Genomic DNA, 20,000 nt, shown 5'->3' on the forward strand with positions numbered 1-20,000 from the left:
TCCGATACAGTCAGCGGGGAGGTATGAGGCGAGACACATGTCTTTAGTTCTGAATGGTTCTTCGGTCTCAGCAGAATCAGCAGCTACAAGGCCGTTATCCCTGATGAGACAAGTCTCGGGTCTCTTCATGTCGCTCTCAGGCCGCTCGTTGTCTATAAGAGCAATATCCTTAGCAGCGGCAGAACCATAAGAGGTTTGGGATGTCTGTCTGGGTGAGGGCAAAGATGCTTCAGGGTCTACGTTTGAATCCAGCAGAATGTTACACAGGAGGTTATCCACGCTGTTGGATGTTTGCTTGCTGACCTCGGAGGATGTGACCTCCCCTTTGGCCTTTCTGCTGAACCTCTGTGGCGTCAGCTCTGATTTTCCCATCTGTTTAAAGACGTATCAATACAATATGATTATGTATCTAATGTGTATCATGTTATGTTACTGTTGTTACGGTGTCATACTCAGCCCAACACTGGTAATTGAAAGTACCATGCCTATCTTCTCACCAAGGACACAGACGTTTGGGAGCTCAGGCCAACAAACAGCGAAGAAGCCAGCTGCTGTTTCTCTTGACTGGCAGCAACAGTTGCCAGTGGGGTCTGGCTCTGTGAGATGCTGGTCTCACCCACTTGGTCCGCTGAATGGACCACGGTGTGTGCCTCTACCTTAGCAGGTTCCTCTACAGGATCCCTCTGGGCCAGGTAGCCCTCCTTTCCCCATACTCGCTTGACTTTTTCCAGCTTTAGAGTTGTGCTGCTGAAACAGAGAGCAAAAGTAGAGCTGTGTCACTATTAATGGCCATAACATTAAGACAACTTCAAATGAGATGCATCAAACATTTTTGCTTGATTGACACTGTCTGATAAATATCCATTTAACAAAACCGTAGTTGGAGTTTGCAGGTTTGTAGAACAAAGCAGAGTTCACACACCCAGCTTTGAGTGAGAGATCAGAGCTGTCACCAGACAGACCAGAACTCATTGAGGGCAGGGTGGGCGATTGTCTGTCAGCTAGGCTGCATGAAGACATGCTGATAGGTAACTGCAGGCCGTAGGGCTCCAGACTTAAAGCTGAGGAGGAAAAACAAACACACAATCAAAACAAAGCCGTTCTCTTGCTGCCAAATTATATCATAGGTGAGATTCACTGAACCTTTTTCCTGGGCAAGATCGTCCTGACGTTGATGAGGAGGTTTGTAAGGAGCAGCGCCAGCAGCCAGCGCATCTGACACAAATGCATCCAGAAATGACAGAGAGGAATCTACCTGGAAACAAAGGTAATGCTGGTTTTAGTCTTAAATCATTTAATAAATCAACTTATATTTGACCTCATAAAACCAAACAATGCTGGGTAATAAATAGCAGCAGTTGGAGTAAATCAATGTATTGTACATCTCAAGTCTTTAATCCCAAATCAAGTCTCAAGACACGACTGGTCAAGTCAAGTCTCGAGTCACCGACCAGGTGTTTTTGAGTCCTTACAAGTCATTGGCATGGTTAAAGGGGCCCTACTATGCAAAATCAACTTGTCTTACCTGTTGGTACCTGTTTGTGTATTTGGGTTCCAAGTAAGTCCCGAAAATTTAAAAACAACCAATGGAGGCATGGCGGGGATACTTATAAAACAATATTGCCTCCTTCCAAACGAGCCATTTGTAATTTAACACTTTAGTGATGTATTAACCTTAGTTACGTGAGCTGACATCGCCATTTATGGTAGAGACTTACCCAGTTGTTGTCCAAAGTTTTAGTCAATAAGTTCATTGATATTCTCTATCCTCTCGTTATGGGGCAGACTGGCTCGTACATGAACATGGATGCTAAAGGACTTAAAACTTACATCTGTCAGTAGACTCAATATGAAAGCGCTAAAAACTACAACATGGCTAATTAAGAGAGAACGCAGTCAAAAGGGGGTTGGCCCAGAGGAGGAATTTGGTGCGTAATTTAAGACAGCTTACAAAACGCACATTCTGAAAGCAGGCTTGACGATGGTTTATAAAACAAAAACTATGCACATTTTTTAACAAAGCATCACCATTAAGTGTTATGTAGATCACTAGGAAGTGGGGAAAAAAATTACAATACGACAAGCGGTAGAAAATGGATGGATAGACCCATTTAGGTCATTAGTGGAGCTAGAAAAATATCCCATTTATGTAAACCATTATTTGATTTACTATATTTAACATATATATCCAATGTTTTTTATATAAATGACATTCTTAATCATAATTAATCGAGAGTGATATAGCTTTAAGTGAGAATTTCTTATTGCTCTTGCTTTAACCTCATAGTTCAAGTGAAGGCTCAGACGGGAGAGTCATTCAAAAATCAGATGCAAAAATGGCGGCGCATTGAAATGCAGCAGCTTGAAGACGCTCTTGGGAGTGTAGAGCGATTTGGCAAAAAACACCCGTCATTTCTGTCAATTTCATGGCTGGCTCAAAGCGTGAACACTCTGTGATCACATACGACTGACAGACAATTTTGGATGTGGATAAATCGGGTCGTTATAGACTGAAAGATGCATGTACGGTGGACCTCCTCGCTAGCATGGGAATACTTCGCGGGCTACATCGAGCGGCCTTTGTAGCAGCGGAGTCAAGTCAATGGAGGAGACGTAAGCGGTGTGAGTGGAAGCAGAAGCGGGGATGCCGAGCGGGGCTAACAAAAAAGGGAAAGGCTAATCCCCAAAGAAGCGTGGAGTGTCCGGGTAAGGAGTCATTTAAACTAGAACTAGCCGGCGCCAGGTTGGATAATCCCTGCACACATAGCAATTCTCTTAGAATAAAACACAACTCACATAATGTTTTTTCTTTTGTGACCGTGTCAGAGGCAGACATACATTGTACTGAGCTGGCTAACTATGATGCGTTCAGTTTATCGCAGCATCAAGCAAACAATCTGAAAATTCCCGTCGTATCAATTCCTAGATATGGTCGAAACTATTTAAAGTGCACTACGCATAATAAACGCAACATTATTAATATTGCTACTTCGGATAATTTCAACAAACAATCCTCAAAACAGCCCACTACCTATAATATGGGCTTTTTAAACATGAGATCATTATCTTCCAAAACGTTATTAGTTAATGAGGTCATTAGAGACAACAAACTTGACGTCGTTGGTCTCGCCGAGACCTGGCTCAAACCAGACGATTTTTTTTGCGCTAAATAAGGCATCTCCTCCTAACTATACGAATGCACATGTTGCCCGTCCTCTTAAAAGGGGAGGGGGTGTCGCACTAATATACAATGAAAAATATAATTTTACACCTAACCTAAATAATAAATATAACTCGTTTGAGGTGCTCACTATGAGGTTTGTCACACCGCTACCTCTCGACCTGGCTGTTATCTACCGCCCCCCTGGGCCCTATTCGGACTTCATCAGTGAATTCTCAGAGTTTGTTGCTGATCTAGTGACGCACGCCGACAATATAATCATAACGGGGGACTTTAATGTCCATATGAATACCCCATCGGACCCTCCATGCGTGGCGCTCCAGACTATAATTGATAGCTGTGGTCTTACACAAATGATAAATGAACCCACACATCGCAACGGTAATACGATAGATCTAGTGCTTGTCAGGGGTGTCACCACCTCTAAAGTTACGATACTCCCGTACACTTAAGTAATGTCCGATCATTACCTTATAAAATTCGAAGTTCTGACTCATTGTCAACAAACTAATAATAATAATAACTACTATAGCAGCCGCAACATTAATGCTGCCACAACGACGACTCTTACTGACCTACTGCCTTCGGTAATGGCACCATTCCCAAATTATGTGGGCTCTATTGATAACCTCACTAACAACTTTAACGACGCCCTGCGCGACACCATTGATAGTGTAGCACCGCTAAAGCTAAATAGGGCCCCTAAAAGGCGTACCCCATGGTTTACAGAAGAAACTAAAGCCCAGAAATTATCATGTAGAAAGCTGGAACGCAAATGGCGTGCGACTAAACTTGAGGTTTTCCATCAAGCATGGTGTGATAGTTTAATAACTTATAAACGCATGTTTACCTCAGCTAAAGCTAAATATTACTCAAATCTCATCCACCTCAACAAAAATGATCCTAAATTTCTGTTTAGTACAGTAGCATCGCTAACCCAACAAGGGACTCCTCCCAGTAGCTCCACCCACTCAGCAGATGACTTTGTGAATTTCTTTAATAAGAAAATTGAAGTCATTAGAAAAGAGATTAAAGACAATGCATCTCAGCTACAACTGGGTTCTATTAACACAAATACGACTGTATATACGACAGACACTGCCCTCCAAAATAGTTTCTCTCTCTTTGATGAAATAACATTGGAGGAATTGTCAAAATGTGTAAATGGGACAAAACAAACAACATGTTTACTTGACCCAATTCCTGGGAAACTTATCAAGGAGCTTTTTGTATTATTAGGTCCATCAGTGTTAAATATTATAAACTTATCACTTTCCTCTGGCACTGTTCCCCTAGCATTCAAAAAAGCGGTTATTCATCCTCTACTCAAAAGACCTAACCTCGATCCTGACCTCATGGTAAACTTCCCACCTTCCGTTTATCTCGAAAATCCTCGAAAAAATTGTCGCACAGCAGCTAAATGAACACTTAGCGTCTAACAATCTCTGTGAACCTTTTCATTCCGGTTTCAGGGCAAATCACTCTACGGAGACAGCCGTCGCACCCACATATGCGGTCCTCTCCAAGGTTTCTCATAGTCATTCACATTGACGTCCCACTGGGGTGAGTTTTCCTTCCTTGTATGTGGGCTCTCTACCGAGGATGTCGTTGTGGCTTGTACAGCCCTTTGAGACACTTGTGATTTAGGGCTATATAAATAAACATTGATTGATTGATTGATTGATTCCTCACTGACAGGTTAACATACTGTAAATGATAGGGCTCGAAATAGATAAGTATAATATTCACACAAAAGTGCTATTTCTGTACAGGGGAACAAATAACAGCATATATGTTAACAATAAAGTTTAAACACATAACTTTAGCAATTATTCACAACAGGAAGTACTACCGCGACACTACAGTCGAGCACAGACACACCCCTTCGGGATACGAATAAGGTTTCATCGGTAAGAATATTTTTCCGATAATTTTTAATTAAATGTGTTTTGCATCGATAACACAGCTTTTAGCATCGGCAATAAAGTAAACCGCATGAAAAATAAGCAAGTTATGTTTTATTTTAATTATACATGCAGTGCATTGAATTTGACCGTTGCCCTGACTAAGATGGCCCCCACAGACGCGTCACAGCAGGCTACTCTGCCTGCACTGACGTATCTGGGGAATTCCGGTTTCTCATTGCCCTTTGTGTTGCAATTTGTACAGTATAACATGTTGTTTTATGATGTGTTATTGTTAGTTATTGTTCATTATTCCCCCCACAGTATAGCAGTAGTTTTGTGACTTTTACTTACCTTAGTTTTGTGTGTTTTAAATTTGTGGGATTGTAAGTTTGGACAGCTTCTTCAGTCAATTTCTTGTTTGTTTTCAACGGTGTGTATACAGTCATGTTAAATGTGACTGTTAAAAGACTTGCTTTATGACAAAAAGTACTTGCAAAATGTTGTTGCATGCTATTTTTGACAGTGATTTGCGGTTGCTAGGACATGACCTGGCGATTATGCTGAAATGCAAATATGTCACAAGGGCAAAATATTCATAGTCATATCAGCTTTAAAGGAGCCATATGTAAGAATTGCATGTCAAGTCATCATTAAATGGCCCTGATATGTTAAAAGGCATTAATAAATCATGTTATTTTCGAATACCTCTATAACTGATAGCAGTAGTTCAGCCGGCGTATGCTCATTTCAAAATTAGATTTACAGCCCCAAAATCTTGTTATTGTTTTCATTTCGATGCCCCTCCCTCCACTGTTTGACCAATTAGAAAGTCTGTGAGTGTGCTACATCCAGGTTCCAAGTTACGCACCGCCATCTTCGTCTAGCTACTGCCACTGGTAAAGTTACTAAACATGTCAGACCTTAGTAAATCCAAAAGGCCTCGTTATGATTCTCAACTTATTCATGACAAAGCCAGGAACAAAACGAAGATTTGTATCGGGGATGCCTTTGAAAGACGGAGACTATTGAAGGCGGAGAAGATTTTTTCATCTGACGCCAAACTTGCTTATTTCCTCCTTAATAGGTAAGTAAGGCATTTACGTTTTCTTATTACTTGTAATAAATGGACATTTCATATCTAAACTATATTGTCCAATACAGTCTATGATCTTGTCTAACAAAGCTAGCATGTTCGTGCAACAAATCCTTAGCCATGACACATCGACATATAGGCTAACGGGGGAAATATATGCCCGTTTGCCTGTATGTCGATGTTACATCGAACTGACAGGGCAAAATATATTTTCGACAAATAAAACCTATGTGGATATGGGTAGTGTCAGTGCCTTTTTCGTTTTTAATATGCTGATACGCTGAGGAAATGGGTTCCAACATTAGCACGGCTGCCATGGCAATGTGAAACGCATGGAGACAGCCAAATCACATGATAAAATAAATCCTCATTCGTGTTTGCATATTGTGGACTACATGTACCAAGTTATATGGCAATCTGAAACGTTTGAAACAGTAGCCTATAGGCATACCTTAGTAAAATGTCTTCTCTTTAGTTTTGGGCGTACATTAGGCTGCTAAGCATGCTCCACTTATTTTCACCAGTATAACCATTGCTAGCGTTGGTTGTAGTTCGTTTTAGTCTTTGTTTTCTGATAGTACTGACAATGACCATATGATTGCCATTTGTTGTGATATTGTACGCAGGCATGACGTACTTCTTCCTGAAAATAGCCTAATTTCTGTGTAAAATGTGTTGGTTAGACATTTGTTATTGACAAAACGCTTGTCTGTTAAGCTATTATGGTTCCAGCACCTCAACCCCTAGTAAGAGGCAGTGGAAGTTTAAAGTTCCTTGGAGTAGCCCAGTCGATCGAGCTGGATTCGGCTGCGTATCTGTCAGCCTCAGTCAGGGAGAGGGGGAGGGGACTACAGAATTTTGACCGTGATTGCAGTACCATTTCTGGCCAGATTCCTAGATATGGCTCCTTCAATTTCAAAATAAATGTTGTATATTACAGCCAAGAGCACACCCTCTCTGAAGTTTTATGAAGTTGTAATGCTTAAGTCAAGACCCAAGTCAGTGATGTCAAAGTCCAAGTCGAGTTGCAAGTCGTCAAAATTGTGACTCGAGTCTGACTTGAGTCCAAGTCATGTGACTCGAGTCCACATCGCTGATATACAGTATAGTCTAATTTACATGCCCACCGATTCTAAAGTTACCTTACCTCCAGAGGCTCCTTGCAAACATCTTGAGGTAGCACCCTAGCCCTTAGCTCAGGATGCAGGCTGAGGTTCTGAAGCTCCTGAGCTCTTTGTCTCAGTGCCGTGTCCATTGAGCTGCAGTACGTTTCAGATATCTGTTGAAGAACAGTCGTACTTGCTTCGCCTTCACAGAGTTTGGTCATTGCCAAGAGGACCCAGCTCTTTGTTTCACTGCTGGCCTGTTTTAAGTCTAAAAGCTTCGCCAGAAGTCTCAGGACCGTAACTGGCTCCAGATCGTCTCTCAAATGAGAATATTCCCCAAGGACCTAATAAACAAACACATACAAGATCAAGGTCCAATTTCAACAACTGATGATGTGACATAACACACTTCTGCAGTTGCAATAAATAAACAGTACATGAGGCCTGTTAAAGAAATCGTGCTCACCCAGCTGATGACTTGCAGAAAGCGCTGAGGCAGCTTACCGGGCTCTTCCTGGAGCAGAGACACATAAGAATCCACCGCAAAGTGCCTCAACTTCATGTCCCCCCCACCGCCATCAAACCCTGAGCATTTTGCACAAAGAGAAAGGATGATTAAACACTTTTAATGTTTCCCAGTCGGAGGTCGTAAGAGTGCGTTGATCGCATTAATGCTTTTTGCTAAACACTTCCAGTAAGATTTGGTATCGGGAAAAAATATTTACCGGCACATTTTAGAAAAAGTTGTATTGGCACCGAAACAAGTTTTGGCAACAAATAAATACAAACATGGATATTAATTTGTATCATGTATCAATGCCAATCTTAATATTTGTGTACACCATGGGTGTCAAACTCTGGCCCGCCGTGTAATTTCATTTGGCCCTTGGGGCAATATCAAATTAACATTAGAGGTGGCCCGCTGGTATTATACAACGGCGGTGCCGCTGTAACACTGCATTCACCGCTAATACTCATACTTGCCAACCCTCCCGATTTTCAGTGCCCCTCTCGAAAGTCTCCCGATTTCCAATATTGGGGGCGTGCCTTAAAGACACTGCCTTTAGCGTCCTCTACAACCTTTTCCTCCATACAAACAGCGTGCCGGCCCCTGTCACATGATATATGCGGCTTCTACACACACATAAGTGAATGCAAGGCATACTTGATCAACAGCCATACAGGTCACACTGAGGGTGACCGCATAAACAACTTTAACACTGTTACAAATATGTGCCACACTGTGAACCCACACCAAACAAGAATGACAAACACATTTCGGGAGAACATCCGCACCGTAACACAACATAAACACAACATAACAAATACCCAGAACCCCTTGCAGCACTAACTCTTCCGGGACGCTACAATATACACCCCCCGCTACCACTAAACCCCGCCTCCCCAACCCCGCCCACCTGAGCCCCGACATTAATGAACTAGCAGCCCAGAAAAGATGGCAGGTATCTGGCTTGGGCACATCAGATTAGATCAGTGTGTCGCAAACTGAGCAGTTTAAAGTCCTGAGTGGTTGACTTATTCATTGTTATTTTATTTTCAAATTTATTAGCCTGTGGAAAAAGTTGATGTTGATATTTACCTCAGAAGGCTGCAAATAGAAAAGAGGCATTCAATTTTTATTTAAATTGTATTTGATATGCCATTGATATTTTTTAATTATTATTATTATTATTTGAAACTCGATTTTGCATGTCACTATAAAGTTATATAAGCCTTGCTTGTTCAATATTCAATGCAAAACTTGTTTGGGTTCCTATTAAAAGGTTAATTTGTTCAACCTTGGCCAGCGTCTTTGTTGAGTTTAAAATTTTGGCCCACTCTGTATTTGAGTTTGACACACGGTTATTGTTTTTGTGTGTTTCAAAGGTGGTTTTTTTCAACTTTCCCTTTTCCACATTCTCCTCTCTTTTTTACGGTTCCGCTTCCCTTTTTTACGGTTTCAAATTAAGGGCAGTATTTTGACATTGAGGGGTGGGTGCTTGTGCGGGGCTTACAATAATTTTACCCAGAAGCAGTTTTACTAGACTTGGGCATGCAGGCAAAAACCCTGTAGAAGAAGACAGGGGGTTTAAATCAAGTTTAAGTTATTGGATGTCTTAGTGTTCAGCCATACTTTGAGGATTCAGAGATGGAAAAATATGCATTTGTAAATTATCCATGAAGTAAATCCTTACACCTTTGTATTTCTATTTTTAGACTGCCCCTTTTTTGGAGTTTTGCCCATCTTCACGATCCTTATGTTAGATAAGGACGCACTTTCTCTTTTCTGTCCATTTTATTTTTTTAGGTTGACTTGTGTCTTAATATTGTGTTAGTGCAATAGTTCATTTGTGAACTATTTATGTTATTAGTTGTTGTTTGTAGACATGTTTATTTCAACAGAGTAAAATTGATACAATAACGTAAACACAGGTTTTGATGGTCATTTGAAAGAAAATAATATTTTGACATGTATGAATTAATAAACAAGGTGCTGAAACTACCGCTGTTGTCATTCATTTCCTGCCCTGAATGCAAATGCAAATATTACAAAATATGGGGGTACATTCAGCTATTCTAAATGATATTCCACTTAATATTTACAAGTAAATTTGAAAGTACAAGCATTTACAACAGATAAAAAAAAAATCACCAACAGCTATCTTGTGGAGTGTAGGCATTATAAATAAGATGGACTTTTAGTGAATACATTTTTATCCACAATTACATTAAAACATCTTTAAAACTAATATCTGAGTAGAATTTTGTGATGTTGCTAGATTTATTTCAACAAGACAAAGAAGTCTTTTGTCTTTCTGGAACAACATCTGGATTGCCTCCAGCTTGTTTCTGCGGGTACATATGTTCAACTATCAATCAATCAATACATCATCATCAAGTGAGCAAAGCTGATAGTTGACTGACATATTACATTTTATTTAAAAACTGGACTAATAATACAATCATGTAATAAATCATCCATAAACCGTTTCTAAACTATTAAATAGAAATAATAGCTTTAAAACAATTCTACTTGCTTTGTAAAGAGAATCATGGTCCCTGAATAACAAATTCATGCATAATAATTAATTAGAAAAGTTTCTAAATAACATGAAAATATCCTAAAAACCTCTTATTGCGACAATCCACAGCATATATAAAACAGATTTTAAAAGTAACAAAGTTGACCAAAGTGCTTTCCGGATTAAGTAAGTAGTCCAAAAGTAATTAAGTAGTTCACTCTATTATGTTTGAAAATACAATATTTCTCTCCGAGAACGAGCTAAGTCTGCCAACGACAACAACACACACATAGGTCTACTCAAGATAAATGTAAAATAAAGTTTGCTTTATATTTTCATATTTTGAAACTTTTTAAAACTTGATTTAAACCCCCTGGGTCCTCCAGTCTTATTTTACTGTGTTTACCTGCAAGCCCAAGTCTAGTAAAACTGCTTCCAGGTAAACATTTTGTAAGCTCCGCCCACACTCTCCCCTCCATGTCGAACCACTACCATTAATTTGAAACCGTAAACAAGAGAAGCAAAACCGTAAGAAAAGAGAAGCGTATGTGAAAAAGGAAAAGTGGGAAACAAAAACCTGTGAAACACAAAAAACGAGTACCAATGTACAAAAATATGAAGATAGGAATTGAAAACATTTTTATAAGGTTTTATTTATTTGTTGCCAAAACCTGTTTTGGTGACAATACAACTTTTTCTAAAGTACATTTTGTTTTGATACCAAATCTTACTAGCAGTGTTTTGACGCCATAAGTTTTTGGCCAAATTCCCTTCCCAACCCAACCCGGGAATCAAACTCTTGCCCTCTTGCTATGAAAGGCAGAAGCTTGTACCATTACAGCACCAGGGAGTCGGAACATAATAAAATATACCTAAAAGAAATATTGCCACAAATGTTCACTCACCCTCAGACAGCAGTTTAAGGAAATTGTTGGGGATATCCGGCTGCATCAGGTCTCCGCCCAATGAGAACATCGTGTTCATGGTGTCAATGAACCACTTCTTGTTGTCAGATGCAAATGTAGAACTTTTTATAGGAACGATTGAAGTATTAACAACTTTTTTAAATGTATTCAGGATAGTGCACAACAATCCACTGTACAGACTGTAAATGAGCCAGACTGCATAGTTGCTACCGCTGTTTATTCACAACTGTAGAAGCTTTCCATGTTTTTCTTCCAATATTTATACCTTAAAAATCTTAATCACTTTAAGGTATATATATGTATAAAATATAAAATGAAACATAGCATAACTTTTATTTGTACTAGAAATGAATTACACTAATTGCCATTGATAACACTGACATGACATTTATGTGTTGTGTTGAAATCATTATGTACAGTATTAGAGTTAAGTATTTTGCATTATGGTATGTAATGCAGAAATGCAAACAATACAATTACAATACCGTTGATACAAATTGAAAGGACTACAGATAATTTTGATCTGTTTCTACAGGGTTACAATTCCATGTATGTAAAACAGAATACATGTATATTCTGAAATTGAGTAGCTAGCTACAGTATTATCAAATGTAAAGCTAACAAACTGTAAACATTTCAGAAATGTTAGTAGAGGTAATTGAGAATAAATATGAATACCAGAACTTGATTTTAGAATCCATGCACACACCAAACAACAAAGGATATTTTTCAGCCACTTCCGCCACCTTCCCCACCAGGTCAATGGTAGTGTAGTCGTCTTGACCGGTATGCAGGAACTCTAGCATCTTTTCCACAATGACAGTGACATTCTGGGCATTTGTGATTCTGAAGAGCAACTCCAGTGTCTACAAGCAAAAAGAGGAAGATTAAATGACGGTGTGAGTGCATATCCTCAAAATCCAAGCTTAATTGAGCGTGTCTCACCCACCCAGTGTTTCCCTGATCAATATAGTGTTTCCTTGCCACTTTGCAGTTCACACAAATTGTAAATAGGTATTGTTATATACTTTATATGTATTGTAACATCAGGGGTCTGTTCAGCAGTAAAGCTGACATTGTATACTGCACACTACTGGCTGATGGCGGACCAATCACAAAGCACTACGTTCTCTGTCCAGGTATCTGAGTGGCTCAGCCACATTGTGAATGTTTGTTCTGCTGCTTCCGTCTTTGCTCTGCTGTTTTTCTAGGAACATTTCAATTTAAAGTCCCACAATGTCGTCCAAACGTTTTGCGTCTTCTGTAACAGAACACAAGCCCTAGAGCAGGCCTATTCAACTGACGGCCTACGGGCCACATACGGCCCGCCGAACATCAACCAAAAAGGCTCGATGAAACCATCTGAACAAGGGTTGCTTATGTATGCAGTACTACCGCCACCCCACAGGAGGCAATAGCAAGGCAATGAAGCAGCAGTGGGTGAGCAGAAGAAGACTAGTCATTCAAACCGAAAATGGCACTATAGAGTATTGACCCAGAAAAAAATCTAAATAAATTGCGAAAATCTGACCTTTAACAGCAACTGGACAACAAAGTATAAATGTACTGAAATTTCTGACGACGTAATATTTTTGTATTCGTGGTCGTGTTGTTTTTTGGCTGAGTAACTCTCTGGCGATTATAAAGCTTGTTTAATACATGTAGCGCTTAATTTGACCAGTAGAGGGCAATCACGCTACACCTTAGGTTTAATTGTGTTGAGCCACATACATTGTGAGCAATGTTTGATGTGGAAGTTGTTTAATTTCTATATTCGTAAAAATCTATTTATCCATTTTCTACCGCTTGTCCCTCTCGGTGTCGCAGGGACGGCTGGAGACTATCCCAGATGCATGCGGGTGAAAGGCGGGGTTCCACCCTGGACAAGTCGCCAGCTCATCTTAGGCGTTCGTAAAAATCTGTAGTTTATTGTGTGAATGTTTTAACACTAAACCTTCAATTTTATTTATGTAAACAACACAATGGACATAATTTATGTAAAAACACAATGGACATTATATTTTGTAATGTTTATCCATCCATCCATCCATTTTCTACCGCTTGTCCCTCATGGGGTCATGGGGATGGCTGGAGCCTATCCCACCTGCAATCGGGCGGAAGGTGGGGTATAACCTGGACAAGTTGATGTTTACATTTTCAGTCTTACAAACCTAAATGAAGGAAAAAGTGTAAAGAAATAAAACTGAGGAAGGAAAACAATTCAAAAGCAGGAACATCAATTATCAACAAAACTTCTGGAGCTTTTGTTTCTTCATGGTGTTAACTATCTGTCTAGCTGCACACGCTGGTATCGAGAGCAGAATAATGACTTTATTGACAGTGTAGTGTGAAAGACGATGTATTTACTTTGCAATAAGTAAACAGTCTAAAATGAATATAACCTGCGGAGGCACTTACAGACGAAACATCCAAATTTCGATGTCTGGCCCCTGAGCCCTTGGGCTCTTGAAACTGCACCCCTCTTCATAATGTAGTTGAATAGCCCTACCCTAGAGGACACTGCTTACCATTGGAGATAAGGTGGGCCTCCTCAATGCTTGTCAGCATTCACACAATAGTACATATAACAAATATAACATATAGTATTCAAATAAATACAAAAGCATTATCTTATTTACTCTATTTACACAACATCATTGTGCGTTTACAATTTCTTATCAGTTCTTTATTTCGTCCAGAAGAGTTTGGAGTTTTTCTTTTGTAAAGTGTAACTGCTATTAGCTACCTTAAGCGAATGCATGTGCGCATGTTTGTGTGAAGGGAAACACTTGTCACCTCACGCTTGATGATGAGGTCAGGATGATCCAAGCATTCTATGATCGTCATTTGATGCTGCAGGGCCAGTTTCGGATCCTGCTGGACCACATAAGTGAGCGCTTTCAAGCCTGGAGCACCACAAACATGATTACTGCAACTACTGCTAGATCAGAAAATGACTCTGCATTGGTGGTGTCTGGTTCTTACCAATATATTTCAAGTTAATCTTTGGTGACACCACAAAGTTGCCAATACATTTTGCAGCTTTTTCCAGTAATGCAGCCTTCGGATGAATTGTGTAAATACATTTTACACACTCGTACAATATTGCTAAAGGGAACAAGTATAGAAGATAAGCAGTGGAAAAAAATGCAAGCAATCAAATAACATGCAATTTCATATGTGGCTTACCATAAGTGATGTTATGGTTCATCTCTGCTCTTCGTAAGGACTCATCAAGGACTTCGTACATGATCTCACTTGTACTGTGTAGCACAAAACACAGTCAAAACAGAGCAGTAGAGACACAAATAATTTAGACTCTGCTTAATTACCTTGGGTCACTTTTTCCTAATAAGGACAGAATTCTGAGAAGCTGGATTTGAAGCCAAGGAGCAGGAACACTATGATAGTTATAATCCATTGGAAGTTTTCCAGCCACCACCTGCTTAAGTATGGTGACAAAACTCCCGGTCAAGTCCTTGTAACTATCTGGATTCTCCTATGGGAAGTATTAACCTAAAATTAATGTTGTTTTCTCAACAATGTAGATGCCAATGAATCTTTAACCAAATAAATGAAGAAATTACCTTGATCATCTGTAAGTAGATGTGCAGAGAGGCTGTCATAACGCCAGGATCTTTGTCACACAAAGCCTTGCGAAACTTGTTATGGATGTGTTGAACTTGATTGGGTGCGATTAGGTAGAATTTGTATAATGCCAGAACTGCTTTTCTTCTAATTATTTCTCTATAAAAATATCATATGATCCATTAGACCTAAAGTTTTTATTGAGCACTTTTCTGTCAATATACATACATACATATGTATACATATATATAAAGTATATATATATAATATATATAAACATACATATATGTTGTACATATATTGTACAGTGTACATGTTGTACACTGTACATGTATGTATGTATTATATATATATATACACATATATATATACATATATATATACATATATGTACGTATATATACATATATGTACGTATATATACACGCGTATATACATATATATATATCATATATATAGATATATATACACACACAGATTGTTCAAATTATATTGGTGTGTATATATATATATATATACTGTATATATAAAATTTAAACACGACTGCTTTCTTACTTTGGGTGAGTTAGCCTCTCTTCAACCAGCGGGAGGATTGCAGGTATCATATCTTTGGGGAACAATTGGCTGACAAGAGTGAGAGCCATGCACACTTCGATGAGGTTTGTGCTCTGAAGATCCTAAAAGCATAACAATTAGATTACATCAATTCCAATTTGAGGTAGCCAAGTTTGTTTTTAAAACAAAACAGCACAGACCTTTAGGACTGTATTTACAAGAAGAAGGAGCAGCTCATGACTTTCGTTCAAAAATAAGGCCACAGAGAGGTAACCTGGAAAGGCAGCAAAAAACAAAATAATATATTGAGGAGACAGTATATATATACAAGATGTACACTGACTACTTTACATTGTATCCAGCAGCATCGAAGTGGGGCTTTTGTAAATTTGAACATTTGTCTCCGGCCATTTAAATATGTAAATTATCCAAAAAAATTGTTTTAAATACTTCATAATTGTTTATATAAAATTACTATAGCTGTAAATGTATACTTTTTAGGTTATTTGAATTAAATTAAGAATGTCTAAGACTACCTACTACACCCCACTTTCAAAAATGCAAAATGGTTCGTTCCACCTGGATAGCGGCAAACATAGCATTTAACACTTTACTCAACACAAGACGTCATAACGTCATCAAAACTCATCTTTAAGCTTTCACACACAGCACCAGCATTTTGGAACAAGGATGAAGTAATATAAGAAAGGTTAAAATATAGTTAATCTATTTGTTGGCAGCATACAGTGCAACCGGAAAGTATTCACAGCGCTTCACCTTTTCCACATTTTGTTATATTACAGCCTTATTCCAATTTGGAATAAATAATATTTTTCCTTAACTGTCTACAGACAATACCCCATAATGACAATGTGAAAAAATAGTTTTTTGTTTTTTTAACCTTTAGCCTTGACTTTAAAACCGAGGTGCGTACTGAACCGTGATTATGGCATACAGTTACTGGAAATCCCTTTTTCTTTTTCAATGTTCACTATTTTCCAATAGGATTTCAAACCACAACAAATAAGAGGTCAACAGAACACATATGTTCAACTGCAAATGTTCCACTGTAATTCACACTTGGATAAAAGCAATCTGGGTTATTTAGTTTAGGAATTTCAAGTTAATCAGTGATCTGGTGTAATTCTGAAATGATAAAAGTCACACATACCAACTCTCTTTTCCAATGCAGTGCCTTGTTGAGCCAGCTTGATGGCATGAATGTAGCAGAAGGAGGCCTCATAACCCAACATTTCACAGTAGATGGCTCTTACCATGAGCTCCTTCATCTGTCGCTGATGATCAGCACATGACACCAAGTTTAATATTTCACCCCGTACTAAGAGCAAGGTCAAAATATGTGGCAAAAATTCAATGATGCAAACCATGGATGTGTTTGGGGATGATGCTTGATCTTTAATAGCAGCCAGCTCCTGTTGAATCAGTTTCTCTTCTTCCTAACAAAAATATGAGAAAAGAAAAAACAGCCTAATATTGGTACTGAATTATTGGTAATGATTGCAATGAGCACATATTGACAAACGTTATGAATTATAAATACTGCCTGATCATAAAAAAGGTTACACACAATATTTCGTTGGACTGTTTTTTCCTTTGATTACAACACACGTTTGCTGTGGCATAGTTTACACAAACGATGTAATGTCACATTTATTCCTGTCCAAAGTTGCATCTATTTTACCAAAATGTTCTGTTGCTGACAAGAGATTAGAACCACTTCGCAAAGTTCTTCCACTTTATTTTAATGCATTGGACAGCTCTTAACTCAATAGTAGTTGAATCAATCTGCTTACATGTTTTCTCATGCTTGATGCATGTCAAATAGATTAACCTTCTAACCTAAATACATAAAGTGTCTTTCAACATCATTTAACAAATAAGAAGCTACTAAAGGTGGGCGGACTGCTCTAAATATCTACAGTATATTATGGCTATTAGGGTAGTATTGGTATCAATACTAGCATGATGAAATTAATATTTTTCAGGTCTTCTTTTCTATGTTTGTATCCACAAATATCTGCATGTTTTCTGTTGTGTTGTTCAAATATATTGTATTTGTATGTATATGTAAATATATTGTTACACTGTTTACAAACTGGGCAGCACGGTGGAACAGGGGTTAGTGCATGTGCCTCACAATACGAAGGTCCTGAGTAGTCCTGAGTTCAATCCCGGGCTCTGGATCTTTCTGTGTGGAGTTTGCATGTTCTACCCATGACTGAGTGGTTTCCCTCCGGGTACTCCGGCTTCCTCCCACCTCCAAAAACATGCACCTGGGGATAGCTTGATTGGCAACACTAAATTGGCCCTAGTGTGTGAATGTGAGCGTGAAAGCTGTCTGTCTATCTGTGTTGGCCCTGTGATTAGGTGGCGACTTGTCCAGGGTGTACCCCGCCTTCCGCCCGAATGCAGCTGAGATAGGCTCTAGCGCCCCCCGCGAACCCGAAAGGGACAAGCGGTAGAAAATGGATGGATGTTTACAAACTCTAGTAAGATGTTGTTGGACACAGCAGGGCTTTGGGGTTAAAAAGCCAAAAGATATGACTGAAAGCTTTTGTTTACTTATTTTGCATTCTTTGCTTGATTAGATGTAATAAAAGAGAGTAAGGGGAATAATTGTATTTTGTTGAATTTGGTACATTGTCTTACATTATATACAATCAAACCTTGGTTTTCAAACTCCCCAGTATTCATATGATTTAGTGCTTGATGAAAATTCTGCTATAACTATGCCTTGGTTTTCGATCAAGGTTATCGTTCGGCCACACATTGCACCTAACTTACTCGTCTCATTCCGCGGAATCGAGCGCCCGAACAAAGAATCCCACACGTTGGTGACTCAGTGTCGTCAGGTTCTAAATACACTGCATGAGTGTAGTTGTGTTCAAAATATGTCTTTATTACAAAAGATCATAGGGTTAGCCTGCGCTCAAGAAAGTCTGGCTCCTTTAAAAGGGATGTTAAATATTCATTTATTTACTTAATTTGTTGTTTATATGTATTCAACATTATTTTTGCATGTAAAACTATTCTAATTCTCTATAAAATATATTTACTGTTAATATTTTGCGGATACGGCCCCAGATATGGATTTAAGAGCTGCATTTGGTTTTTCACACAATTTGTTTTTTTGGGGGGGAACAAAAACAGAAGTACCATATTGTTTACAAATAACGCACTATTTTACCATCAATCCATCTTCTACCACTTGTCCCTTTCGGGGTCGCGGGAGCCTCGTTTGCCTGAAATATATATCTTGAGTTTTATACTGATAATAATCATGATCAACAAATTAAAGGCAAAAATCATGAAACCATTAAATCATCTTGAAAAATGATTGGTATCGACCATACTGGCCTTATATTTACTTGATATGTGATACCAAAAATTTTAATATTCCCCACCTCAAGAAACTACTCACTGTACCAGAGTTAAATTACAGTAATGTATTGCCATCTGAAACATAAAAATGAGAGGCTCTTATCTATTTGCTTGGTTAAGATGAATTGACGGTGTGAGTGCATATCCTCAAAATCCAAGCTTAACTGAGCATGTCTCACCCACCCAGTGTTTCCCTGATCAATATAGTGTTTCCTCGCCACTTTACAGTTTACACAAATTGTAAATAGGTATTTTTATATACTTTATATGTATTGTAACATCAGGGGTCTATTCAGCAGTGAAGCTGCTTTTCCCAACTGACATTGTATACTGCACACTACTGGCTGATGGCGGACCAATCACAAAGCACTACGTTCTCTGTCCAGGTATCTGAGTGGCTCAGCCACATTGTGAATGTTTGTTCTGCTGCTTCCGTCTTTGCTCTGCTGTTTTTCTAGGAACATTTGAATTGATTTAAAGTCCCGCAATGTCGTCCAAATGTTTTGCGTCTTCTGTAACAGAACACAAGCCCTAGAGCAGGCCTATTCAACTGACGGCCCACATACGGTCTCCCAAAGTTTATTCTTTGGCCCGCCGAACATCAACCAAATAGGCTTGATGAAACCATCTGAACAAGGGTTGCTTAAGTATGCAGTACTCCCGCCACCCCTCAGGAGGCAATAGCAAGGCATATGTGTCACAATGAAGCAGCAGTGGGTGAGTAGAAGAAGATTACTCATTCAAACCAAAAATGGCATTATCGGCCTAGAAAAAAAATCAAAATAAATAGCGAAAATCTGACTTTTAACAGCGACTGGACAACAAAGTATAAATGTATTGAAATTTCTGACGACAAAATGTTTTTGTATTCTTAGTCGTGTTGTTTTTTGGCTGAGTAACTCTCTGGCGATCATAAAGATTGCAGGGCCTAATTTGACCAGTAGAGGGCAATAACGCTACACCTTAGGTTTAATTGTGTTGAGCCACATACATTGTGAGCACTGTTTGATGTGGATGTTGTTTAATTTCTATATTCGTAAAAATCTATTTATCCATTTTCTACTGCTTGTCCCTCTTGGGGTCACGGGGATGGCTGGAGACCACCACAGATGCGGGCGGAAGGCGGGGGTTTCATCCTGGACAAGTCGCCAGCTCATCTCAGGCATTCGTAAAAATCTGTAGTTTATTGTGTGAATGTATTAACACCAAACCTTCAATT

At 38.9% G+C, this 20,000-nt stretch overlaps 1 protein-coding gene across 4 annotated transcripts in view; it reads right to left on the bottom strand.

Moving 5' to 3' along the window:
- Positions 1–20,000, bottom strand: part of ap4e1 (adaptor related protein complex 4 subunit epsilon 1) — a 53,088-nt gene that overhangs the window by 12,218 nt on the left and 20,870 nt on the right. For 2 of the 4 annotated variants that reach the window (XM_062035373.1, XM_062035370.1), the window contains 17 exons: positions 16,765–16,836; positions 16,551–16,674; positions 15,580–15,653; positions 15,380–15,501; positions 14,824–14,983; positions 14,569–14,735; positions 14,426–14,499; positions 14,222–14,344; positions 14,033–14,142; positions 11,961–12,102; positions 11,216–11,329; positions 7,754–7,872; positions 7,329–7,631; positions 1,144–1,255; positions 923–1,061; positions 498–747; positions 1–372 (listed from right to left, as the gene is read on the bottom strand). The exon at positions 1–372 is cut by the window's left edge and continues 165 nt beyond it. In XM_062035373.1, the coding sequence (XP_061891357.1) occupies positions 1–372; positions 498–747; positions 923–1,061; positions 1,144–1,255; positions 7,329–7,631; positions 7,754–7,872; positions 11,216–11,329; positions 11,961–12,102; positions 14,033–14,142; positions 14,222–14,344; positions 14,426–14,499; positions 14,569–14,735; positions 14,824–14,983; positions 15,380–15,501; positions 15,580–15,653; positions 16,551–16,674; positions 16,765–16,836 (2,577 nt within the window). The remainder of the gene's footprint in view (positions 373–497; positions 748–922; positions 1,062–1,143; positions 1,256–7,328; positions 7,632–7,753; positions 7,873–11,215; positions 11,330–11,960; positions 12,103–14,032; positions 14,143–14,221; positions 14,345–14,425; positions 14,500–14,568; positions 14,736–14,823; positions 14,984–15,379; positions 15,502–15,579; positions 15,654–16,550; positions 16,675–16,764; positions 16,837–20,000) is intronic. The other 2 variants (XM_062035374.1, XM_062035371.1) reach the window with 2 other exon arrangements.

Source organism: Entelurus aequoreus, linkage group LG24 (assembly GCF_033978785.1).
Source record: "Entelurus aequoreus isolate RoL-2023_Sb linkage group LG24, RoL_Eaeq_v1.1, whole genome shotgun sequence".
Classification (NCBI taxonomy): Eukaryota; Metazoa; Chordata; class Actinopteri; order Syngnathiformes; family Syngnathidae; genus Entelurus; species Entelurus aequoreus.